General features: G+C 41.8%; 1 protein-coding gene across 1 annotated transcript in view; it reads left to right on the top strand.

Moving 5' to 3' along the window:
* Positions 1-26,844, top strand: part of grm3 (glutamate receptor, metabotropic 3) — a 50,264-nt gene that overhangs the window by 4,834 nt on the left and 18,586 nt on the right. Inside the window, exons 2-6 of the mRNA XM_086109050.1 lie at positions 4,148-4,202; positions 10,325-10,786; positions 12,633-12,776; positions 17,629-17,898; positions 19,466-20,057. Coding sequence (XP_085965176.1) covers positions 10,475-10,786; positions 12,633-12,776; positions 17,629-17,898; positions 19,466-20,057 — 1,318 coding nt within the window. The 5' untranslated portion in view covers positions 4,148-4,202; positions 10,325-10,474. The remainder of the gene's footprint in view (positions 1-4,147; positions 4,203-10,324; positions 10,787-12,632; positions 12,777-17,628; positions 17,899-19,465; positions 20,058-26,844) is intronic.

Genomic DNA, 26,844 nt, shown 5'->3' with positions numbered 1-26,844 from the left:
TAAGATGTTATGATTATAATTCGTTCATTGAATTGATTTCTACAATGATTCAGAAGGAATGGCCCACAGTGGTGTCATATTTATGAATGATATCCGGTGACGTGCACCACAAGAATCCGCGGAGCACCCAATCTGCCTCGATTAAATACACCAAAATCGCATTCGACCGCCTGCCTGCGCTACAAAATAAACCTGCTTTTGAGAAGTCTAAAATTGTGTCTATATCTTATATGAACAAATTTGCAGATGCATTTGGGGGCGAAGCATAAACGCCCGGTAAGGCGTAGCGCATCAACTAAATTCCAAACACGCTGAATTAGTCCATTGCCCTCGCGTGAAAATGGCGAAGCACTCCTTTTTACGCTCAGCGCAGACTATTTTCTGATACCAAATCGTCAGATGACTCAGAGGGAGGCAACTCCGTGCACTGAAATGTCCAAATGGGCACAACACGGCCCCTGAGGCACTAGACTAGACTTGCGCTGGCAGGAAAATGAAGTTACGCCCGCTTTTACACCAAGTGTACGGGTTCCACTCTACCAAAATAGGCCCCCAAATGTTCAACCAACATTAGCTGTTAGCCTAAAGCTAACATATAATATGAATCACTACAATCAGAATCATCTTTATTGGCCAAGTATGTAGAACATACAAGCAGGATAATAGAAATTAGCATGTATGTTAGAATAATTATAAACCGTCAAACAACTGCTACTTTATTACACTCATTCTAGCAACACAAACAAATGGAGCATACGACAATAATCAGGCAAATATTTGCTCTATGGGAACAAGAATATTAAAGTTAAAAAATGTGAAACATCCTCTTCCTCTTGCTCCTAATTAAACTGCATTTCTTAAAGTAGAGCTCAGTGCGCTATTTGGCACTGCACTGGAGGCAGATATCTGAAGATTCTGACCTACCAATGTTTTGAGGAACATAGAATGTCCAAAATGTTCATATGGTGAATGTTGGTAAATAGGCCAGTGCAATTTTACTGTAAAAACCCATAAAAACAATTTCTTAAAAATTTGCGCTATGGCTGGGGCACATTCTATAAAATATGCAGTATAGGAGGGTAGGCTAACACTCTAATATAAAGTCACCTCATGTGGCCTTTTTACTTCAAATCCAAATTTAAAAGAGCCCTCTACTTGAAAAGTTGCTCCAGTATCCTTCAGCCATGTTGAAGCTCCACATGAAATGTAAACCTCACTCCTACTCATAAAATGTGACTTCATACAAATCAACTGCAAAAGCCATCCTATAAGTGTTTAAAAAGTTAGTTTGAAAAAACATTTATGGGATCAACATTGCTGTATATGTAACAGTTTTTCAGCTGTGCCATGATTATAACATTAAACTTATAACACCACAATCACCTTGGAGGCTTCCTGTAGTGGTCTCTGCTTTTCAGGCTTTTTTGGTGGGGATGTGTATGCGTTTGTGTTTTAATGCTTTGCTGTTTCTTCTGCTTTAATGAACAGCGCCTGAAAATCGCCCTTCTGTCTCTCTCTATCTCTTTCTCTCTCTCTCTCTCTCTCACACACACACACACACACACACACACACACACACGGGCACGCGCACACACATTCACTTTTAGAGGAGAAGAGTATGCGTGTGCGTGTGTGTGTTTGTATGTGTGTGTGTGTGTGTGTGTGTGTGTGCGCGCACGCGTGTCTTGTCATCTCGCAGGTAAATAAGTGAGACTAATGTTGCCTGTCCACAGTTCAGGCGACAAGGGGTCTGAGAGCTTCAAATGTTGTCAGCTGGCTATGATCCTAATTAGACCAAAGGGTGCATAAGTGGGCCACCATTTGCATTGGCCAGAGCAATTATGATAACAACCACAATCAATTGGGGCGCTTTCTCTGCTGCCTTACAAATCCAAAGTTTTGATGGTACTAAGATATTGCCGTCTTCTGCTGTTGTTTTCTTCGCTTTACCTTCAAACAGAAAGACAGATTCTTTTTAAATCATATCCAAGAATCCCCCACACGGCAAGAAGAAGATAAATCACAATGTACATTGGAAAATGTAATGGAGAGAAAACAGAATCCACCTAAAATGCCCCTTTGTACAGTAGTTGTCAAAGTCTGTCTACTAGGGACTGGTACATGTGTTTCCGGGTTTCGGCGCAGTTGTCAAAGACATAAAGTGGTGTATAGACTAAGTCCAGCAAACAGACACACTTATATGGCGACCATATTGGCAGGTGCAAAATTTCCATCAGAGGCAATGCATGGACAAGTAGGCTGTGTCCAAATTCACAGGCTGCATCCTCCGGAGGCTGCATTTTCAGGTGCATGTGATTTACAAATTCTAGATAGACCATTCTCAGGCTCAGTCCTTTGACGCCTTCAAAGTCTACTCCTCATGTAGCCTCCATGAAACTAGTATTGATGTGTTTGCAGTTCTAATCTAACTAATTATATTCAAACACAAACGGTAGTAACAAACAGAATTCAACAACACTCGCAGGCATATATCCTTTATCCTCTGGGAAAAATATTACTGCAGCTACATTGCGACTGCCTTTTTTTCTGTTTTTCATCATCAAATCAATGTGTAGCTTGTCTGTATGTATGTATTTCTGTAATTGTAGCACCTCTTTGTGTCTCCACTTGGTAACCGCTGGTGCTTCCACCGCCGCAGCATGGATATGAATCAAGCCAGAGCCGGCAATCACGCATTTGAATGATGCCTCCGCCATTGCCCCCAGGGTCATTACATGACATTTAAGATTGATAGATGTCTCTTGCAGATGGTTAATTCTGCCTTTTACAGGCACATCATCCAACTGATGGACTCATGGAGTCATCTGACTGATGGGGCCAGCTTTTTTAACATTTGCCAAAATGAGGGGAATTCACTCAGATTTGGAACACAATGGTCAGATAACTGGGCGTACATTATTATGCATTGACCAGTTGATCACTTGACCTTCACCTAACAGTTGAGAGGTTCTGGATAGCAATCTCGGCTCAAATCAGCTTGTGTGAAGTTTGTTTGTTTGTTGGTTTCACCCTGGGTTTTCTTCAGGTACTCTGACGCCCTCACACATTCCAAAAACATGCACAATGTGCTCATTGAAGACACTTAATTGTGTGACTCAGAATTTCAATCCCTCCACCGTGACGGACAATCCATTGTTTATTTATATGTGCCTTGACATTAGCTGGTGACTGGCTCTTTGTTTGTCTACTGCAGGGGTGCCCAACCAGTCGATCGCGATCGACTGGACTGGACCCAAGTCGATCGCTGCCGATGTCAGGGGCAATTGGGGACGGGTAGAGATGTGTTTGTGTGTGTGTTATTATTTTATAGTTTTGTGTTTGTGTACACTAGACCCTAAGCATCCTATCAGTTTCACTTTCACAAAAAAGTACGGTCTTTAAAAAATAAAATAAAAAAGCAGGTCACCTTTAACCTTCGGTGGTGCGTGACCTCATCACCGAAAGTTGTTAGCAGTCTACAGTCTGTAATTGCAGCTTGCGGTCAGAGCTGTTGCAATATATCTCATTTGTTTCATATGCAATTCACCGATGGCACAGGCAAAGAATGGGAATATGGAGCGCCAGGAGAAGCATTTTAAAATGGTACAAGTGAGCTACGATTGTGATGTTGATGCATTTAACACGCTGCCAAAGTGCTCAGGCAGTGCTTTCATTTTCACAAACTCTTGTATCTACTTTTTTTTCCTGTTTTGTTCATGTTCGGGGCCGTTATGGCTGTTGCTCATCATGGCATGCGTAGCGCTTGGGCATGCGCGTGCGTGCGCAATGACTTTCGACCAGCTGATTTGTTTTTTTTTACTGTATGTGCCTTGATAGTAACCTGCTCAAAAGACAGAAAAACAAAACGGCAGAGATTGTTGGTTGGCTGCAATGAAATCTGTTGGGCTTTGTGCTATGTGGCGGTCTGAGCATCGACCCTGCACGGATGCGTGCCCTGCACAGCAGTCCTGCCTGTTAGACGAGTACAGGATGCGGTGGTGGAAAAAAAAAAAAAAAAGCAGGCGCAACATGAGAAGGGAGTGTGCGCTTGACGTGTCCCTCAACTGCTCAATCTCTAGCTCATGATCGTCTCTATTTTTTTTATTTCTGACTGTTTACTCATGTTCTGCATGTCTGTCCTCAATAGGTGAGAGATGTTGCAAGCTGCAATCGGCCATCTGCTCCGTTTCTTCTTCATTCAGGTAAGGCACTTCTCAGGGTACGGGAGTTCCTTGACTTCCAAGTTTAATTGTGAATGTGACCGAGTTTGTATTCCCGAATCAGCATTCCCCATTTTGTGCAGTTTTAGACTAGAAAATTCTCATGGCACACTACCCCAAAAAAAAAAAATGCCACCAAAATGACATATTTTGAAATAATGATGACCTCATCTCAATATACTCCCAGATGTACTTAGTGTAAAATCCAGTCCTGTGTGGTTTAACACAAGGATTAGAACAGTAAGCATGGCAAAAATTGTTTAAGCAGGTTGATTGGATCATCTGCCATCGCGTGAATTTAATTGTTCTGTCCGTCATGTCGCTGGCTTGGATAGTTGAACAAAATTATTTGTCATGAAAAACGAAATGTGTTTGTTCCAGTTTGGTGAAAATGAATAATTTCACACTAATGTGCCACAGCTAGGGATGGGAACTTGAAACCGGTTCTTTTTGAGAGTACAGTATGTGTTAAATGAACAAGCAAGTCTATGTTGGTTCTGCAACTTTACCAACTTGGCACTACCATCCAACCGTGCAACATATATTATATTGTTGTTTGGAAGTGAAGACGATTGTATTGGCTCTGTTCGCTCAGAGACAGCAACACACCAAAAGTCGCCTTTCTATTACGTCATACTTGTGCCTCACTCTCATGTGACCAATCAACCTGCACTTAATCCAACTGTTACATTGTGTAACAATTATTTGTATTTGTTCACCAAAAGAGAATCAAAAGGAGAATCTGTAAGGAAACTGATCGATAAGTAGTATCAACAATGTAAGCATAGTCGATGTCTTTATGAATTCCCATCCCTGTTGAGTGGTTGGGAATCACGAGACGGATTTTGATGGCAATATTCTTAATATTCTTGAAAATAGAATCAGAAGTGCTTGACCTGAACAATGGATTTTGCTGGCATTTTTTCAAGGACATTAATTCCAGACTCAAAAAAACATTTCGACTGGGATTATCTGATGAGAAAAACAAGGCATTTTAGGACACACACACGCACACACGCACGCACACACACACACACACACACACACACATAAGCCACTGACTTTACACCCTGTAATATTAGAATGCACCACGGTCTATAAAAAAAGAATTCTGTTCTTGTTTCTGCTTTTTCTTTTTTGTTGCATGACCTGATAATATAAACATTTGATGGTCCTGCCTGTCACTACGCAACACTGGCAAAGATGGATCATCAAGTGAAACATGTTCTGTGTAAAATACAAAAAGTTTAGAAAGTAGTCACACTTTGAAACTCAATAGAAGTTCCTTGGTGAAAGTGAATCTCCTTATAATGTCGAAGTTCTGCAATGATTAAAAAAAAAATAGAAGGGACAAAGTGTGCTGCAATTTCCTGGCTTTGCTCTGGAGTTATGGCGGCATTTTCCATCAAGATCTAATGAAGCGCACACACCAGAGAAGTTGTTATTTGGCCCATTTCGAGGAATGCACGTTATTCAGAGTCTCAGCTGCTTTTATATAACAACACCTCAACATCTCTTACGTAAAAGTTAAAAACAAAGCATATCATGGAGATGTTGAGTCTCAATGCTGGGTGATCATCACACATGTGAGTTCGCCTCCTGTCGGTTTGTGACTGGAAAAGATGAAGACGCCAGTGACTTGGTCATACAAATCTCACTTCAATTGTCTTATTAGCACCGCGCTCCTTTCTGAAACGGGCGTTTATGGTGTTTGCTGAGCATTTCAGACGTCTGTTGCAGAGAGAGAGAGAGAGAGAGCAGAGGAAGAAGACGAGGGAGGCGGCAAGACATAGAAATAGTCTGCTTTTAGGTCAACTCCTTAGAGAAGCCGCAGAGGTGTGCGTGTGTGTGTATGTGTGTGTGTGTGTGTGGATGTGTGTGTGTGTGCGTGTGGGGGCGCCTGTTTGTCTTTACGTGTGTGTCATATTACAGAGTAGAGTGGTAAAGATATGGCAGCCGCCTGAAGAAAAATCTCTGCTGCCTGCATCCAAAGGGAAGCTTTCATCCTCCTACCTGCCCACACACACACACACACACACACACACACACACACACACACTGAGATTGACATTCAAGCTTGCTCTAATAGGCCAAACATTTATGATTTTTATTTGACAGAAGACATATTGCACATTTTTATCATGATTTAAAACACCTCGCAGGTGTCTTACTATCATGTCTGTGACATGTTTTCATCAAAATAACCCAAAGATTAAGCATGATAGCAAACTGCTTGTTCTAGCAAAACTAAAATTAGCCTGTCAGATGTAACTGTTAAATTACCACTGCTTACCCTGCCCCTTGGACTGCAGAGCCAGTGCCAAATGTGGCCTTTGTTAGTGGGTGGGGCTTCTTTATCGAAAAGTGAATGTGAAAGGCAAAAAGGCATACATTTCCCCCACGAAAACCCTAAAAACATATTGCATTTTCCTTCGTGGAGGTAGCACTTCATAATAATTGCTGTCCAATTATACTTCAATGAATGTACCTAATATATGTATATACAGTATATATATATATATATATATATATATATATATATATATACTGTGTGCAAGCAATATTTTTATATGAGACATGGCTTTGACCTGAGCAGAAAAAAAATGCAAACAGGAGAGTGTTTCAGCATAAAGCAGGTTACAAAAAAATCTCTGAATAAGCCAATTCCGAACCATGAATATTGTGAGAGTTTACTGTCGTGAATTGCCACCTGCCATCTCTTGGCATCTTTGTGCCACAGACTTATTGAGGGGTTCACATCTTCTGAACTGAGAACAAACGGGAGTTTGCTGTAGTGCTTTTCCACCAACTCGCCGCATCTTGTTGACATGGAACTATGTCGAAGTACGTTGAGGCACTTCATTTTGTGTCGGCAAATTCCATAGAAATAATGCTGGGTTTTACTGAAGTGCTTCGCTGCTTTCTTGTAGTATCTTGAAAACAAGAAACCATGCAGAATTGAGTTGAAGAGCTTCATTGAGAAACAAGTAGTGCCACAAGTAGTGCCGTGCCTTGCCACAAACTGTATCTTGTGACATACAGTATATCGGCAATTACAAGTCAATTTATTCAAGGTTATTCACTATTAGCGCAACGGCTAGCCCAGTCCCACTAAACTTTATGCATTACTGCTAATCATTGAAGCTTAATTACTGGTGAACTACTGTTGCTGTGACCAACCCACCATTCTATATGTTTCTGATCAAAAGTATGATTCAGCTGAAAGTTGGTATTTTAAGCAAGCAGGGGAAATGTGTGTGTGTGTGTGTGTTGGGCCGAGAGCGGGAGGGGGGAGAAGTGTGACCTTTTGATTCCGCCGGCTGATTGCGACCTTCATGTCGCACTTAAACTTGGCCGTCATTACCATGCGGGCCAGACCGCCGAGCTGAGCCGGATCGATATGATCAGTTTTCTGCGCAGCGCGTGCAAGTGGATGATACAATTCAAGCGATTCCAACCCCTTTACTGCATTGATTCTGACCTTTTATGCACCACAACTCAGTGATTCTGCAATTCAGCTTTGCGATACATTAAAGAACCTGTCGTCAGGCTTTCCGAGCATGATAAAACCCGCTTTCAGATTATACAAAAGCCCAAGATAATAACATTTTCATTAAAGTGGGGGGGGGGGGGGGGGGGGATATTGTGGATAAATTATTTTTTAATTGCTTGTAGACAAATAGTCCAGTGTAATTTCCCACTGATCAAGTGTGAAGTTAAAGTAAAATCTTTTGTAAACTGCCCAGCTCCAAAACTGTGTCTCTCAGCAAACTGTGCATCGTGACGAATTTGCATAATACCACTTCTACAGTCCCTTGTGTTTTGTGCACTGGTGGCTTGGCCGCTATGCTGGGCGAAGATTTGTAATTTTCAAGTGGCATACAGACAATGCAGAAACACTGTCGTGTCAGCTAAGTAGAGCTCTGGTGTCTCTGGATGCGTAGATCGGCATTAGCTTCTGATAGCCAGCACATATTCAAACAATCGGCTACATTCTAGCACTCCGAGCAGGCCAACATCACATCGCATGCAATTCTTCGGTATTGGTGGGTTTCGTGTTCGATGCCATGTCAACATCCGGTTTGTCAAGCTGCCGCGGTGAGCAAGGGTGATTCATTTGCAGTCTGCACATGGAAGGTGAACATCTCCTGCTCCAGTAACATCACAGGTGTTTGTTTGCTTTTGGAGGGGAAAAAAATAGCTGCCGGAACTGTCACCAAGTTGGCAATGCTGAGGAGCACTCACTTTGTCACGATGCCCTCGCTCCGCCCCCAATCGTCACAGGAATGACAGCCATATTGGCATTTGCATGCCACTTTAAGTCGCAATTCTTATTCTTGCAACGTGATTTGAATTAAATGTATTGCCTTTCCCAGTGCCCTGATTTCACCTTAAATACACATTGTCTCGCTGCCTTTTACAAATTTTGAATGTTTTGAAGTTTTTTCTAGTGTGTTCCGCTCACATTAGACCGATTTGTTTTTCTTTTTTTTTTCTTGTTTTAGTGTTTGAGGTGAAAGTCGGTGATCACATTAGCAAACACGGCAGCCAAAACACAGCTTCCGATAATTTGGATTGAGTCGTGAACTTGGTAGTATCAGATGTCCTTGTCGTCTCACACACACACACACACACACACACAAACATGTGCACTCACACACACACACGTGCACAGACCCTCGCCGGGGGAGAGTGGAGAAGTGTTGCAATCAAGATCAGATAAGAGCAGCTTTTCTGATTTGTGCTATGAGAAGTCTCATGTATCAAGCAGCCATCTAAGCTGGTTTATCCAGATACAACCAGGGGCACTCACACACACACACACACACACACACACACACACACACACACACACATACACAACCCGAAGAAGAAGGTTGACCGTGTGATCTAAAGGATAGCTGGCTGGAGATCAGCAAACAATTCCAAATCCGTGTTAGTCATGGCAGCTACTCTCTGATATCAAGAACATTCTTGAACCTTCAGGGGGACATTGTCTCTGTACCCTGAGAGGGACCACAGATGTTTGATATTTACAGCACAGGATCGTACACTACATCTGTATTTTCTCAGACTCAGTTCAGTGGCTTTCTGACCCATCTGCTATAGTGTTGGTAAAAAAAAACAATCTGCAATGCAGAGAGACTATTTTTATTCTTTCGACACACTTAAAACACATTTAGTTAGTGATGCACCGATACGGTATCAGTCCATCTGCAATTGTACTCGTGAAAATGGGCTAATCCGATGACACAAATACCATTTCGCCAGCTTGACATATACTAGCCTTGTAGATAGTGAACAGTTGTTGAAAAAATAATCCATGTTTGCTTGTTTCAAGATGTTTATTGCCACTCCCAGGACGTTTACTGTAAAACTAACACAATATAAAGACAGCTACATGTTGTACATTTCACAGTGTCATCCTACAAAAGTCCACTATCTTCAAGCCCACACATAAAAAAAATGCCATAGACAGGCTAAAGAAATTAGCATTGATGTTGTGGTATAAATATTCAAATAACCTCAGTGGCATCCTTTTGGCATTACAATTTAGTCTTGCAGTTTAGCTGTCATGGTCTTTTTTTGTGTCTTTTCATTTAATCTGCATATCTATAGATATACAACTAGGAAACTTGCTGTGAATGATACCAATTCACCATATGGCTTGGTTAGGATGTTTGTGGCTTTTTTACATGGTGTTTATCATTCACGCATCATTTTTTCTTATCATCGCGACACACACTTTCTATTACCTTCAGCAACACATATTCTGTTTTGACCATACTTCATCATACATGATCTGCTGAAGTATGAGGTGCCCAAACTTTTCCGACGTTACAACACGTTGGCATTTCTCTCCCTCATGACTGACGTGACAAGCTTAGATTGATCCCCTAATCTTTGTCTTCAACTCAAAAGCTGTGCTGATCTCAAATCCAAAGAGATTCAATGTTGCCATCTATTGGGGTCTGTTTGTCATTACAGTTATGTCGTACCTTGAATTTCACAGACACGCTCGGCAATATAAATGTCTTTGGCGGTGTTTGTAAGTGGTTTGATTTCGGTTGAAAAATCCGGATGACTTGTTTTCTGTCCTTCAGGGCTGATGTCCTCATGCTGTGTCCCTCAACGTGCACTGCTCTGCTTGTCCCCCTTGACCATTTCATGGGCTTCCAAGTGAACCCCGCCGTTCCACCCTTAGCCCCTCACCCCTAACCTTCCTCACCCGGCCCCACTCCCGACCCTCAACCATGGTGGCCCGCGCTCTCGTGGTGGTGATGATGTGTCGAGGCGTGCTGCTGTCCGTCGGAGACCCGCCGCCGTCCCGCCGGGAGATCCGAATGGAAGGCGACCTGGTCCTGGGCGGCTTGTTCCCAGTACATGAGAAAGGCAGCGGCATGGAGGAGTGTGGCCGTGTCAATGAAGATCGAGGCATCCAGAGACTGGAGGCCATGCTGTTCGCCATAGACGCCATCAACAGGGACCCTGTACTGTTGCCTGGCGTCTCCCTCGGCGTGCACATCTTGGACACGTGCTCACGAGATACCTACGCACTGGAGCAGGTTGGTCGAACGCACAATGACACTCACCTAAATGAAGTCATACTTGTGAGGTAAATGTCTTCCACAAACCCAATGGAGGTTTGGTTCCCAGTCTGTGTAGTGGTTAGATTGCCTCACCCACAGGTTTCTTTGGATTCATTTCAATTATTTTGAAGTCAATTTTGAATTTTTGGGGGAGAAATTGTGGGGATGACTGGCATTGCAACCCTAAACACAAGTTTACATCTGAGTCTCCTTTTCAAGTCAGCAGTGGGCAACACTTTCTGATACTCAGAAGTTCCCTGGGGTTTATAAATATTATGAAACGTTCCACACTGTATGTCCTGATTAATATGTAGAATAAAATACACACATACAGGCAAGTGGAAATATGAAAACTAAATACTGTTACTGTTTGTACAAGCACCATATAATATTAAAATACTGTCTAAATTTTCAGACCAGCTTTTTTGAGAACTGAATGCATGAATAACTACAAATGAATGTACAGTTCGACCAAGCAATTCAAAAGTAAGAAACTGTCAAGAAATGGCCATATGACTATTTTCACAGACATTAAAAGCATTTATATGACTTGAAATAAATAAACACGTTGAAAATACAAAAAAAGCGTAATTGTTCAATTATCAGTTTTGTAACTAATGAACATCAATTCATTAACTAAAATAGCCCCCTAAAAAAATATAATAAATAAATATAATAAATACATTAAATGTATAAATACAAAGTACCTTGAACAGCAGTTTTAAAAGGAAACTGGACATTTGCACGTGAAGGCTAAAATGCTGAATGGAAAGATATTGAAACTGAATGATATTGAATAAACATTAGAATGATATTGAAAAATATTGAATGATCATGAAAGATGTAAAATGATGTGAAATGACAATGATATAATATAATGAATACGTTTTCGAATGTTTTTTGTCGGGTGTGAAAATTTTGCCTTGTTGAAAATCATTTCCAAGGTGAATAGAATACAAATTTGAAATGGGAAGGACGGGAATCTGTTTTGTTGTTTTTGGCATTGGGAATGAGTGGAGACTTTTGGGATGAAAAATGCTGCATTTTGGGGAAACCGTGGATTGTCTGAATGAGAAAAATACGAGCCCCATGATGTGAATTTTGGGAATATGTGGAAATTGGATCGGATGAATTATGTGAAAGGAGATGCATATCAAAAATGTGGGAGGAATAATAATATATTAGTAGCAATACGATAAACAAAAATAACAAAGTGTACACCATTATACTAATATATTATTATATTAATTAATTATATTCATATATCCATCCATCCATTTTCCGAACCGCTTGATCTTCACTAGGGTTGCGGGGGGTGCTGGAGCCTATCCCAGCTGTCTTCGGGCAGTAGGCGGGGGACACCCTGAATCGGTTGCCAGCCAATTGCAGGGCACACAGAGACGAACAACCATCCACGCTCACATTCACACCTAGGGACAATTTAGAGCGTTCAATCCGCCTGCCATGCATGTTTTTGGAATGTGGGAGGAAACCGGAGTACCCGGAGAAAACCCACGCAGGCCCGGGGAGAACATGCAAACTCCACACAGGGAGGCCGGAGCTGGAATTGAACCCGGTACCTCTGCACTGTGAAGTCGACGTGCTAACCACTGGACCACCGGGCCGCCCTATATTCATATATTAATTATTATACTAATATTTCTCTTTTTTTCACATATGCGAGTTGTATTCGACATTTTCACGAGTGAGATTCAAAGCAAGAGTTGTATGAAACATTTTGGCCCGACAAAGCTAATAATGCTCACGATGGGCTGGCTCCCCCCGGGTACACTTCTGATGAGCTGCGCTTGCCTTTTTGCAGGCGTTGGAGTTTGTGCGCGCGTCGCTCACCAAGGTGGACGACTCGGAGTTCATCTGTCCGGACGGCTCTTACGCCCTGCAGGATGACAGCCCACTCGCCATCGCTGGCGTCATCGGCGGTTCCTTCAGCAGCGTCTCCATACAGGTAACACGTGTCAGTCATGACTGACCTTTTCTGTTGCTCAGATTAACGGCACGGACTGACATGGACAGTGTGACGTTATAGGTAGAAGGTGAGCAATAATGCTTTGCTGAATTACTGAAAGACAAGGCAAGCAAACTTTTGTCCACGGATATAAAAAGTCTACACCCCGCTGTTCAAATACCACATACAATGAGACCAAGAGAAGTTATTTCAAAACGGTTTACTTAACACAGGGGTCTCAAACTCAGTTCCTGGAGGGCCACTGTCCTGCATGTTTTCCAAGTCTCCCTGTTGCAACACAGCTGATTCAAATGATCAGATCATCAGCAAGCTCTGCGGAAGCCTGACATTGAACCTGTTCATTTGAATCAGGTGTGCTGCAACAAGGAGACTTGGAAAATATGCAGGACAGCGGCCCTCCACGAACTGAGTTTGACACCCCTGATTTAACATTAGTATGACCCATAACCTGTATTTAAAAATAAATGAAACATTTTACTGAGGGGAAAAAGATGCCACATCGGCTAGTTACAGTAAATTACAAATGTGACGACATAGTTACAGTCACTCTAGTTGCAGTTTGAGTCTGTACGTACTTGCTGTTGAGTTATATTCAGTTTTACCTCGGTGCAGTTACTCAGTTACATTAGTTACTGAGTTCCATAGCCTTCATTACTTAGCTTGAGTTATGTAATTACAGTTACCTAGTCACAGTTACTACAAACTGGAAATGTGATCAGATAAGAAAACCTTTATTTGTCCCACAATGAAGAAATCTACAAGTCATATATAAACTCACATTAAATGGGAGTCAGCACGCACCAGCACCATTTAAAATGTTTCTGAATGACCCAAAATAAAGTTCATGTTAATGTTCAAGTTGGGGGTGGCATGGTGGTCAACTGGTTACAATGTCCACCTCACGGTGCAGAGGTGCAAGGTTTGATTCTGGCTTCAGTTGTTCTCTTACAACAGAGTTACAGAGAGACTGAAAGAGTAACAGAAAGGCAAAGGAGCAGACGACCTTGAAAATATAATGGTCCATTCATGGAGTAAACACCTGTTGTTATTTTATTTATTTATTTTTTGCTTGAAAATTAACTATTTCCCAAAATATGCATTTTTGCCTTGGAATATTAGGTTGTAATATTGTTTTTCTTGTAACAGTAAAATTGTTCTGCTTTTTTCATGTAATGAAATTACTTTATTCTGCTTTACTTGATCTTTTTTTTCCAGATATTTTTTAAAGCTGTGTTTTTGCCTCATAACTTTCATAACTTTTGTCATCGTTCGTATAGCCAAAACTGTCTCGTACTAGTATTTCCTCAGCTGAATGTTTTTCAAACATAACTTGTTCCACTAGCATTTTTTAAAAATAATAACTTCAACTTGCAAAAATTCAATTTTCTCATAAATCATGACACCATCAAAACATTTTCCTGCCTTACTACAACTTCGTTCTTTCAAAACACATTTTTACTGTTTTCTATTCTCCTCAGTCACAATATGTATTATCCCAGCAAGACCTTTTTGCCCCGAACAAGACTTTCTCTTCAATTTTTTTTCATTCTTCTCATAAAACGTCTTCCCTCATAAAGTTTCATCCTCTTAAAATGTGCACTTATTTCCTTTAATATCATACTCCAAGCGTCTCTATTTTCGCAGGAGCACATCCTGAACTTTTGCTACAATAGATGCGAGAGAGAGAGAGAGAGACAGAGAAACAGAGAGAGAGAAAACGGAGGGCTGATTAAGCATTTTGCTCCCGATACTCAACTTGTTTGTTGACCTGTAAGGCATCTCTGCCAGATATTTGTAGACTGTGTGCTGACCTCAGCCTCCTCCTCTTCCTCTTCCTCTTCCTCTTCTCATCCTCCTGTGTCCCGGGGCAGCCGGTGGAAACACCAGCTCTGTGTCTGATGTCGGGAATCCTCCCTTTGTTGAGCCAAGTGCTGCTCTCCTCGCTCAGGTTGTTGCGGCTATTGTACCCGCGTGTCAGGGATTTGTCAAGGGGTGTGGCGCAAATGGACATAACATTAGGCACGCTACACAAAGCATATTTCATAAAAATCAACATATAATATGGGCATGTGCTGCTTGTTGAGGGGGCAGCTATAATGGAGCAATGTGCTGCTGCCCTTTGCTGACATTTAAATCAACGTCCAGCTTGAAAGCATAAAACCTGCCCACGCCATCAAAAGCAGCTGTCAATATGTGTCTGACAGTCTCTGTGTGGGTTCGTATCAACATCAACATCAACCCAAATGCAAATATAATTACAAACGTGGAACATTATTTGAAAGAAAATACAGACATATTAGGGGAAAAAAAGTAAACATGGAAAAAAATATATAGTCCCATAGTCCCTTTGGAAATACATGCAATGATTATAAAACCCCGTAATGTTGGTAAAATGTACGGACAAACATATTTGGAAAATTACGTAGAAAAAATATGCACAAAGGTATGAGGAAAAAAAATCTTTGAAAAAGTATGAAAGAGAAACGAGGGACCTGAGTTGTGTGTAAAACCCGTTGCTCAGCCAGTGTTTCTTTTTTTTTTGTTTTTTTATCTGGCGGTTTATTTCTATTATTTTGTTTTTCCCTTTTACCTTGCTACTATTCTTTATCTTCTGCGAAGAACTACTACTGTCACTGCGACTTGTGGAGCATTGACTATACTGCTATACATGTCTGTCTTGGTGACCAAGGCCTTAAAATCAGAGGTTTAGCCACAAAAATGTGGCTAAACTTGTAGAATTCTTTTTTATTGTATTCAATTTTGTCTTTACCGTACATTTTTATAAAATAGAGAAAAAAGTGTAGTGCTATTTTTCTTCTTGAAAAAAAAATAATTACAAATCGTTTTCGTTTTTTGGGGGCGACTGGGGTGGACATGATACTTCCAAATGTGGAAAGATGGTCGTAAAATGACAACATTGTTGAATAAGTTTTCTTTTTCCAGAACTGTATATGATCATTTTGAATCATCATGTTGGAAAAGATTAGCAATTACATATTAAACCATAATCCATTCACCGTCTATTTATTTTTATTTTCTTCTTTGTCTGCTGTTGTTGGGTTTTTTTTTCCTGTGGCAGCTCGCAGCAGATGGGAGAATCCTTCAAAGAATGGCCTTGTATTTATTTGCGTCTGTGCATGCATGTTTGATCGTGCTGTTTAAATGTCTTTGCTCCATCTGTGCCTGTGTGTGTGTGTGTGTGTGTGTGTGTGTGTGTGTGTGTGTGTGTGTGTGTGTGTGTGTGTGTGTGTGTGTGTGTGTGTGTGTGTGGTTTTAATACTTCCACTGTCTCAGAACGCTCCTCGGATGTATGAGTCAGTCCTGTGTGAACTGTTAGTGTGAGTTATGATTAACAATCCAAATTAGCCACTCGATAAATTTCAATTTGCTCAGCGATTTATTCTAAAACAACTGGGTTCCGCTCACGATGCGGTTTTCCTCAGCAGTTCGAGGGCCGCGCTGCACCTCACCACAACGAAAGCACAGGGAGAGATGGGCAAACTATCATCGTAACTAGCATGGGGCAGTAAGGTTAGACCAGTGAGATTTTGTGTCAGTCTTGGTTCAATTTAAACTGGGTGGAATGTTTACCAAACTGAAAATAGCGGATTTAGTCTTGAATAAACGTTAATAAATTTAGAATGCACGTTTTGTGGGAGAAAGCCGGACTACCCAGGAAAAAAAAAAAACTCTTGGGAGACATGGAAGAATGTGCAAATTCCACACACAGGAGGGATTCAAACCCAGAATCTCAAAATTGTGAGACAAACATGCTATCCACTAGGTTGACCTTGTAAACACTTTGTTGTAATGCTGATTTTTTTTTGTGTGTGTGCTAACTAGACAACGTACAATAGAAAACATCCATAAAAATCGAACTACCGATACATATCACCATTACATACTTTAGATGTGCGTGCATGCATGTGAGCGTGTATGAGTGTGTGTGCATGCATGTGTGACTTCACACTTCACTTGTATCTTGACCGAATTTGATTATACATGATTGCTATCAGCAGCAACCTTCCAAATATATTGACATTTTTATCTTTGAAAAGGGAGGAAAATGCATTAATTACAGGATCATTTCTACTGTATGGGTTTTACTCTCTAAGCCTTTTTTTTTATATGACAGGCCAGCAGTCATTTTTGATCAAACTTTCATTAACACGCTTAATTAAAAACCTCCACACACACACACGCACGCGCGCACACACAAGGAATGCGCTGGCCAATACAAAGCAGTGAGAGATGAACACATGCAGACGTGTGCTTATACAGGGCGCTGAATAATTCCATACATGATGAATTTTGACATAAACCAAACACATAATTAGCTCTTCTGTATGCACGTCTTTACTTGCCGTCGAACAAGGAGGATTCCTTACAAAGACACGATGGGGGATTTTTCTGGTGACTGTTGTGCTGAAAGGGTTTGTTTTCCATGTTTTGCGGGGTTTGTTTTGTTTTGTTTTAGTTCCCACTGGGCCGTGTTAGAGAGCTGTGAAGGAAGTGAAAGGTACTCTAGTTTAATTTAGCTCGATTTCCTTATCGTGTGGAATTGCCAGGGGCCGCTGTTTGCACATTCACAAAGTGAAATCAACCTTGTCAACCAGCCAGGGTGATTCACTCACTTTTTCAAAGAAGTAGTGTCTACTTACTGTATGTTTTTCACCAAATCAACCCCTTGCTAGTTTTTTAAATGTTTAATATGGATGAATGAGATTTTGGATACATCTAAAAGCAGTTCAGCGTACCAAGTTGTGACACAAAATCTTCAAGATCTTGCCAATGATCCAGTTGTGGTCGCTGTCATCTGCCCTTCATCCAGGTTGCCAACCTTCTCAGGCTCTTCCAGATCCCCCAAATAAGCTACGCGTCCACCAGCGCCAAGCTAAGTGACAAGACCCGCTACGACTACTTCGCCCGCACCGTGCCGCCTGACTTCTATCAGGCCAAGGCCATGGCTGAGATCCTGCGCTTTTTCAACTGGACCTACGTCTCCACCGTGGCGTCGGAGGGCGACTACGGAGAAACGGGCATCGAGGCCTTCGAGCAGGAGGCCCGCATGAGGAACATCTGCATTGCCACATCAGAAAAAGTAAGCTATTGTATGATTAGGAGATGAACCGTAGATCAAGTTTTTAATTTGCATTGACGCAGAGCGTGAAACTGCACCATTTTCTTTTGCCTTTTGTTCTCAGAAGTGAAAGACTAAAAAGAGTGATGGGCAATGCCACAAATGAGTGCAATGCATTAAGTAAAATAGAGGCGCTGGTCTTAACCATTCATACTGGACTTTATCAGAATATTGCAGCTGACCACGATCAATTCAAAAAAATAATACAGTGATCCCTCGCTACTCCGCGGTTCGTTTATCGCGGGTTCAGTGCGTTTTTCAAACATATTAAAAAATATATATATACATACAGGTATATATATTTTTTTCTTTTTTTACATATACATGGAGTACAGTGCTGTATATGTTGCTCGATGTGACTCGCTGTTGTTTTGCAGCTTCTTGCGGACCGTTTGCGGACTTAAAAAAAAACCCTTTTTTTACCTGTTTATGTTAATTGGACGCTACTTCGTGGATTTTCGTTTAACCGCGATAAACGAGGGATTACTGTAAACTATCACCGATCCGATCAGAAGATGGACCAATCCAGCATACCAATTGAAACAACTTGTTTATTTACAGTCAACCCCCGTTATTGACGGAGGATTGGGACTGGACGACTGAAAAGCAGATATTTTTGTCTTAAGGACACCCATTGAAATGCATTGGGCAACAATAGGCACAATTAAAGCCTAAAATATATTCTCCAAAATGCTGAGAAACATTCACAGACAAGAACGATTGAACAAAAAAAAAAATCAGACTGTATATGTTGAGATCCCTCAATGTCGGATTATGCGGCTTTGATCCATGACATCATGGATAGATCCACAAATTACAACATTACGAACAATCAAAGATTTTACATATTATTCAAAATATTTGGTTCGTATCCATAGGTTTTTGCACATGGAACCTTTATTCTGCTCTGGTGTTATTGCTGCTATTGCAGCAGTGTTATCAGTTCTGTAATGAACATGGAAGCAAGTGACGGACCTTTACTGATACAGTACCTCGTAAAATAAAGATTGGTATGGATGCTTTAAACCACTGGTGTCAAAGTCAAGGCCCGGGAGCCAGATCTGGCACGCCACATCATTTTATGTGGCCCGCGCAACCAAATCAAACATGTCCACTTACATGATGCTTTCTAAAATCTGTGCCAAAATTCATATTCTCATACATAGTAAATAAGAGAGGCATTTTCTTGTTACCAAACCCCTCATTACAGTAACTTAAACAACAGTTGAATAAAACGCTATTCTTGACTTCGTTATATGGTTTCAGTCATAACGGCCCTCCAAGGGAAACGGTAACTAAAACGTGGCCCGTGTCAAAAATGGGTTTGACCCCCCTGCTTTTAACAATATAGGTTGAGTCACGGTATTTTTTCCCCATCCTGATATCGATAACTCTAAGTGGAAGGCTTGTATCAGTATTTCAGTGTCCTGCAAGAAAAAAAAAAATTAACTTTGACCTGGTATGTTTTCTTTCTACAAGTGGACTTTTATTCATGTGCCATTTGGTTCAAAACCTTGGATCAATACAGGTGGGACGTTCCAACGCCAAAAAGTCATACGAAGCCGTAATCCGCCAACTCCTCCAGAAGCCCAACGCCCGTGTGGCCGTCCTGTTCCTGCGCAGCGACGACGCCCGAGAGCTCCTGGCCGCCGCTGCCAGGCTTAACGCCTCCTTCATCTGGGTGGCCAGCGATGGCTGGGGGGCGCAGGAGAGCATCGTCAAGGGCAACGAGGTGACTGCCGAAGGAGCCATCACGCTCGAGCTGGCCGCCAATCACGTGCCAGAGTTCAACCGCTACTTCCTCAGTCTGAACCCCAAGAAAAACCTTCGCAACCCGTGGTTCAGGGAATTCTGGGAGCAGCGCTTCCAGTGCTCACTGGGCAGCGGCGGAGGGGAAACGTCTCTCCCCCTGTGCGACAAGGAAATATCCATGGACAAGATCAACTTTGAACCTGAGTCCAAGATCATGTTTGTGGTAAACGCAGTGTACGCCATGGCCTACGCCCTTCACAATATGCAGCGCAGCCTCTGCTTCAACACCAGCACACTGTGCGATAGCATGAAGGCCTTGGATGGTCGCAGACTCTACCGGGACTTCATACTGAACGTCAGCTTCACAGGTAAGATTGCGTGGGAACTCCAAAGACTACAAGGGCAAGTCTTTTTAAGATCTAACAACTGCAGTGGATAGGTGTCGCAATTAAGTTTTACCTGGTCAAAAGGGAACACTTCCGATATCCGTAACTCCATTCTTGACTTGATGATGACGTGACAACAATAAAATGTAAATTGAGATCTAGGTTGTTCTCAACCTCTCGCCCAAAGTCAGCTTGGATAGGCTGCAGCTCATCTGTGACCCTGGTGAGGCAAAGTGCTTTACAAAATGAATGAATGAAATTTTGGGGACATGCAAGGCAGGAAAACAAAGATATGGATGGATGGATGATGGATGGATGGATGAATGGATGAATGAGTTCTGTCTCATGAAAAGTAGCCATTGTTCTGTGATTGTGGGGCCAATCTCAATCACAGCTTGTCATTTCCAAATAAGAATGGGGCTTTTTTCTACTTCTATACTTAAGTATATTTCATAGGTCAGAATGTGTACTTTTAGCCTACTTTAAGTCAAGACATTGAATCAGTACTTAAAGTTTTACCAGTCTTTTTTTTTTTACCTTTTATTTTGTCTGTACTACTTAAGTATGGAGCATGAGTAGTTTTGCCACCTTTTATGAACAGTAAGGACAGGGTAAGCTAAGGTAGTGTGTTGGTGAGCTGATGTCCTTCACAGCCTCAGTATCCAAGTCCTGAGACCAATCGCTTTAATTTCCATGTATTGTTAAACAGCAACAACTATTACTGGCGACACACCACGACTAAGTTGCTTTGAGCAATAAGAGCGGCGGCTAATCCACGGTGCCGTATTCTTCCCTCCTTGCACTAATGAGATTGGTTGTGCATTATAATAGCTCCTATAGCGGGCTGCCTGCTGCCGCATCTGCAGCTTTCGACGTATCTGCCGGAGAGAGAGAGAGAGAGAGGGAGTAAAGTGGGGATTGTGTTGATTGACAGCGCGACAGAAGCAGCGGTATAAATAAACTCAAGCGTCACAGGGACTGACACAGGTGTAGAGGTGCTTATTTCCCATGCCCGGACATCAAAAATGCGCGAACAGGAGTACGACAGAGCTCTTCTCACTCCAAAGCCCTCCGTCACACTGCCCTGTGCTGGGGAAATGAGTAATTGCGATTGAATTTTTATTGGTGGATGCAGCACTTCATCACCGAGCCGCCCAGTTACACTTGCCAATTCGTGAAGTGAATCAACACCGAACCCAAATGCCCTCTTTCAAAAGCCCCTCTCACAGTGCCCTGTAAAATGGGAGGCGTGATTACAGCTGTATTTTCACTCATGGAGGCAGCACTTCATCACAAAGCTGATGTGGATCTGTGCATTTGGTATTCCAAACAGAAATACCCTCCAAAGCAAGCTTCCTACACCCTCTTCAGTCTGGAGGCGACCTTGTAATTCCTCAGATGGGAGTTTGTTTTTTTTATTTCGGTCTGTGGTTTGTTGGTTTGTAACAGAGTTCTCCGTGACTCATTGACCCATTGACTCAGTTGACCTTATTAAAAAAATAAAAAAAAAAAGGAAAATCCTGCATGGTGATACTATGATTGGGTATTTTATTTAAAAATGGTATTGCTTGTCAAATCAATCAAAAATTGGCTTTTGTTTATAAAAACATTCAATTCAAAATCCTATATGAAAACATTCAAAATATCAGTGCATGTATGGAATCCTCTGTAATGGTTTCCAACCAACAATGCGGCAGAAGGCTGCCGATATATTGTCTGGAGTGGCCAACAACGCAATAGAACTACCGGTCCCTTAGCAATGACAATGTAGGACACCAACCTACGATGAATTGCAAGCAATAACACGAGGCTGATAACCGCAGCCTATATAGCTTACCTTTCTTCCATTACCGATGTGTCTCATCTCCACTCCATGTCCGGTCGTCCGGGCACAACATTTTCCAAATCCTAAGCATCTGGCTCGTACATGTATGGTCCAACATAAATATTGCCAACAACCTCCTCTACCTCCAACTCTTCAAACACATGTTTGAAAAATCACTTTCTGAATCAATTTCTGAGTCACTTTGTACACTATCCACATTAGGCTGTGCCATCGTGTTCTTGAATTGACGTCACACTTCCGGGTTTGACGCTCACCCAGGTTTCACTTTGGGAAAACGATCACTTTGTCAAATTTATGAAAGAAAAATACTTTTTTTTCATTCTTTATTTAATGTTTGTTCTCAAATTACTTTACTGATGACATAAAAATATTGCATTTGGTACAGACTTTGTAGCACCTGTAACTGATAATATTAATTTTTTTGTGAATTAGGGGGCACTTTTGGAAAACCCTTCAAATTTCAAAAGCTAAAGAATGACCTGAGGATGTTTATATTGCTAACAAATGTGATGATGGATGACATTTACTGTCACTCAAACAGTACTTTTTGTAAGTGTTAAAACGATACCCAGGTGTCTTTTAACATGACTGTCACACTCTTTAGTCAAAATACACAAAGGGCAAAGAATCAACAGCACACTTAACTTCTGCATTTAACACCCTGCAAAAAGTCAGCCGACACAGGTTCCAGCTCACCCGCAACTCTAATGAGGCCAAGCTCTGTTTGGAAATGAATGGATGGACTTGTGTGACGCAGTGGATAATCGTTGCTACTTTTTCATCACTGTTCACAAAGAGAAGTCAGGAGAAGTTTTAAAAGTGTTGAGAGGAGGGCAAGATTCCCAGGCCACCGTTTGAAAAGAATCCAAGAGTGTGTGTTGCTTTCGGCGCACTGCTGCTGCTGCTGCATGCGGTGTGTGTTCACATTCTGTTCATCTCGACGGTTGCTATGGTACTCAAGCAGACGGTGTTGCCAATTGTTTCGAGTCATCCAGTCGATCATGCAATGGGCCCTGTTGCTGGCCACATGCACAAAGACAATCTGTATACAGTATATCAGAGGCGATTGCTCTAAGACTATATATATATATATATATATATATATATATATATATACATATATATATATATATATATATACAGTATATACAATATATATATATATATATAAGAAGCTCAGCTTCCCCTAAAATGTCAAAAAGTAAGTGATCAAATATATGCGTGTACATACAATTGTGTGGACATGTCATTGACTAAATATGCGCGACAACGCGCTCAACTTTTGTTCCGAATCAGCTTATTACTGGTTACGACGCGACTCTCTTCTCATTCATTCCCACAGCTTCACTGTGCTTTAAACTGTGTGGACGCTGAGCGTCGACCGTGTGGACCCTGGGCGTCTAGAGAGTTCAGTGTCGGTTGTCCCGATGCATTAAAACGAGACGAGTCATTGGATAAATGCTGGTTTTGTCCCGCCCATCGGACGCTCAGCGTCACTGGGAGTCACTGGGGACAGTGGCCGTGTATCGCTGGCCCGGACGCTCAGCTTTTCTGCATGATGATTGGATGATCTGTCTGAGGCTGAATCTCTTTATGATTGACAGCAAAATGAGGCAATCACCGATCTTATGGTGAAGGCATCCTTTTCATTTTTTTGAAAAGGAACAGAGAGTAGAATTCACGTGTCAATAAATGGACACATTTTATGATGTAGGCCGAAAATGAGCTTCCCCTCGTTGACAGACCAGCATCCGCCGCTGGTATATACGTGGATAGATGCACATGTAGACAAAAGCTGTTTTTTTTTTGTTGGCTTTTTACAAAGGCAGCTTTTCTTTTTTAACTCGCATGAAATTGCAGACACACAACCCACACAGAAACAGACACCTCTACCAGCTATCAACCACCCACTCGCCTCCTCTGATGTGGAGCAAACACAAACACACTAACACACACACACACAAACTCGCAAGCACAAATGATGATGTATGAGAGACACCTAAGCCATGTGTTTTAGTTTATCTTCCTATCTTGGTGGGGGTCGATCTAAAGGTAAGTCAATCAGTTTTATTCTATTTTGCGGTAGACATTCTTGTATATCCATTATGCAGGTGAGAGGAGCTTCGAGAACGTGCTGCATGACAATATTTTAAAGATATGCAAGTCATCTCGATGATATCGTTTTCTATTTAGTTAAAGAAAATGTGGGTGTTTTAGCCTTGCTTGTCTTCTTCGCTTTATGGGGACCAAGTTTAGAAACTGTGTGATTTGGACATGATTGTTAGGTCTGAATTTTGTAAGTGTATATTGATTAGTTGTACTTATGGTATGTATTTATGGAGACCAAGCTTGGTAGTAATTCTCTAAAATCTTATTTTTGATTTTAGTTTGGGTTTTGCATCACATGGTGTGGTTGTCGGACTTCAACATGTATTCATTGCGCTGGGGAGAAGAACTTTGAGGAAGAGTGTTCTAACGTTTATGGGGATCATGTTCAGAAACACGTGTTTAAGCTGTAAATGTTTTCCTATCATCATCAGGACTAACTTAACAAGATGCATTTTAGCCTTAGTTTTCGTCATACTTATCGGGGCCAAGCTGATTAATAAGATAAGATAAGATAAGATGACATAAGATAAGATATCTTATGTCATCTTATGTCATATCTTTATATGTCCCACACTGGGGAAATTTGCAGTCTAAATTAATTCAGTCAGGCTGATTTTCTGTTTAGATTTTGCATCACATGAGGCGGTTGACGGACTTTGCGAGCTGCGACGTGGGCGTGCAATACAGTTCGCCAAAACGCCTATCAAAAAATAGCATAGCCTGCCAAAATCACAAACACGCCAAACTGGAGCTGCCCCGCCAAGAAAATTACGGTGCGCTGCTTTTTATGCAGAGTACAATCTGCGGTACCTTGGGCGAGCAACAGCTCCAGCACGAAAATGAATTTGCGCCCGTTTTTACACGGAATGCACGGGTGCCGGTCTCAAAATAGGGCCCATCGTGTTTAAGATGAACTTGTCCTCGTGTATTTGTCAGTGCCAAGTTCACAATATGTGTCTAAGCCTAACCCATTGTCATGCATTTATGAGGACCAAATATTAGTTCAAAGTCATATTTTCTAGTTCAGCTGGTTTGTGTTTTATATCAGATGATGCGGTTGGTAAACCTAAATGTATTCACTGTTTCAAGGATGAGCTGCTTGTCAAGACATTAAAAAGTGAAACACGTTCCATCTCTCAATCATGTTCTTCACCCAAAGCAATTGTGTATGTTTATATTATGGGGTTGACTGACTTAAACATATTAATTGCAGATGTGAGAGGGGCTTTGAGGAGGAGCACTTCAAGACACACACAAGTGATTTGCACAGCATATTCGTGGTTTGATACACCAGAGTGCATTTTGGTCATTCTTGTGTACAGTCGGTGGTCTCGTGGTTCGCACATCTGGCTCACACTTCTGAGTTTCGGGCTTCAAATGTTCCTTTCTCTATGGCTCCAAGTTGAGATATAAGACATGAGTGATAAAAATGTGCACATGCGTTTGTGTGATGTGTCTGTATTGGCAGAGGCGGCGTTCCTCCAGGGCCATATTGAGCAGCAGAGAGCTTACTGTGACGTTTTGGATGCTCGAGAACAACCTTCCTCACCTCCTCCTCCTCCGTCTCTGTCGCTCTCTTCCTCATCCCTCCATCCCTCGACATCTCTCTCAGACTCCCTTCTCCTGCTCCTCGTCTTTCGCACCCAGAAAGTGTTCTCTCGCCACATTCAAAAACAGCACATCCCACTCAGACTTCACAAGATTGCTCTCCTGCCTTCGCCACCTCTCTGCGTCAGTCTGTTTGTCGCCTCCTTCATCCCTCTCCCCAACCGTCCGTCCATCCGTCGTTCAAGCATTCCTCCATTTAACGCCGTCACGCCCCCCTTCTGTTGCCATCCTCTCCCTTTATACTCGCCACCTTTCTTTGCTCTTATCTTGTCTCTCAGCTCACCCCCCACGGCTCCTCCCGCCTCCTCTTCTAGTCTTCCTTTTGTCTCTTGTGTCTCAGCTACCTTCCTCACACACCTTTTCGCCTATGCATCGCTCTGCCTTGTTTTAGTCTTCCCGCCCTTGTGTGCTGCCGCTGCTGCTCATTTCCCCACCTGGGGATTGACTCCACAGGGAGAACAAATATAGCAACTGTGTGTTTCTGTGTGTGCACATTGGTGACATATGAGTGCATCCCCACGTCCAGATCTGTAAGTGTGTCCCTTTTATGCTGCGTGCACTGGCCACAGGTGTATTAAGGTCATCAACTCTCTGGAGTAAATAAAGAAAGGGGGTTTTGTCTGTGTAATGCTGGCCAAAGCATCTGCAGGGCATTGATCGTTATGTTTTACGTGGAGCAGGTGTATGCTAACATACGTATATCCATGCCCTGACTCGTAAGGAACACATTTGTTAACTTAAGAGAGTGTTTACAATGGCTCCACATCATGACACTAGGACAATAACATGAATAATTGAGAGAGAGAGAGAGAGAGGGAGGATTTTATTAGAATGCATTGCATATACAGTAGCTTAAATAGAAATTCTGCCTGAAATGTTTAGAAATAAAACTGTTCTTAAAGGTTATATACAAATTTAATTAACTTAAAAGTTACATACAACTGAAGTGTCCACCGCAGGCAGTGATTCTTTAGTGTACCAGTAGTACCATACTGTACTTTCAGAATCACTTGTACATAGTATTCACATATTTTCTATTAATAAAATCAATTGCAGATGCATTATGTTCCATTTTTTCCCCTTTTCCCTCTCCCTACCCAGCGTTTTCCTTTCTGAATTCTGACTGTAATTTCCCCATTGCGGGACAAATAAAGGGATATCTTATCTTATCTTATCTTATTAGGCGGCACAGTGGTCAATTGGTAA

The sequence above is a fragment of the Hippocampus guttulatus genome, chromosome 4, assembly GCF_054856545.1.
Source record: "Hippocampus guttulatus isolate MCC_2025c chromosome 4, RoL_Hgut_1.0, whole genome shotgun sequence".
Taxonomy (NCBI): Eukaryota; Metazoa; Chordata; class Actinopteri; order Syngnathiformes; family Syngnathidae; genus Hippocampus; species Hippocampus guttulatus.
The sequence above is the reverse complement of the archived record's forward strand: the minus strand, read 5'-3'. Positions and strand labels throughout refer to the sequence as shown.